The 673-nt window shown below is 74.7% G+C and overlaps 1 protein-coding gene across 1 annotated transcript; it reads left to right on the top strand.

Moving 5' to 3' along the window:
* AURANDRAFT_9350 (hypothetical protein) lies at nucleotides 1-273 on the top strand (the record flags this gene model as incomplete). Its single annotated transcript, XM_009033901.1, has 1 exon — nucleotides 1-273. A coding segment is annotated over one exon (273 nt), but the record flags the coding sequence as incomplete, so codon positions are not given.
* Nucleotides 274-673: the final 400 nt, after the last annotated feature.

Genomic DNA, 673 nt, shown 5'->3' with positions numbered 1-673 from the left:
CTGGCGCCCATCCTCGCGCAGCTCCGGCGCACGAAGTCGCCCTTCGTCATCGAGATCGACCCATACCTCGCGTGGCGCCAGTCGTACTACGACATCTCGCTCGCGTTCGCGCTCTTCGACCTGGGCCCCGAGTCGCCGCCCCAGTTCGTCGACGCGGGCTCCGGGTCTTCCTACCGGAACTTGTTCGACGCCATGCTCGACGCCGTGCGCTGGGCGCTCTACGCGGAGGGCTACGGCGACCTCGACATCGTCGTCGGCAAGGTCGGCTGGCCGTCCGGGCCCGCGGCCCGGCCCGGCGCGGGCGACGCCGCGGACGACAGCGACGGCGCGACGGTCGAGAACGCGGCGCTCTTCAACAGCCGCCTCGCGGCGCACATGGGCGGGCCCGTGGGCGCGTGGGAGCGCGACGTCGTCGTCGCGTTCGTCTACGAGGCCGACGACGCGCCGCCGCCGGCCGCGGGCGGGCCGGACCCGAACTACGGGCTGCGCTGGGGCGTCTGCGGCGCGTCCGGCGCGCTCAAATACAGCCTGCGCAACGGCGCCGTGCTCGCGCCGCGGCTGAAGACGGGCTGCTGGGGTTTGGGCTGCCTCGGCGACGCGCGCGCGGCGCTCTCGCTCCAGCTCGTGCTCGCGGCGTGCGCGTCGGCGCTGCTGCTGGGCGCCGTCGCCTTCG

This window comes from Aureococcus anophagefferens (assembly GCF_000186865.1).
Source record: "Aureococcus anophagefferens unplaced genomic scaffold AURANscaffold_1, whole genome shotgun sequence".
Taxonomy (NCBI): domain Eukaryota; class Pelagophyceae; order Pelagomonadales; family Pelagomonadaceae; genus Aureococcus; species Aureococcus anophagefferens.
Note: the sequence above shows the minus strand (reverse complement) of the source record. Positions and strands in the feature narration are given on the sequence as shown.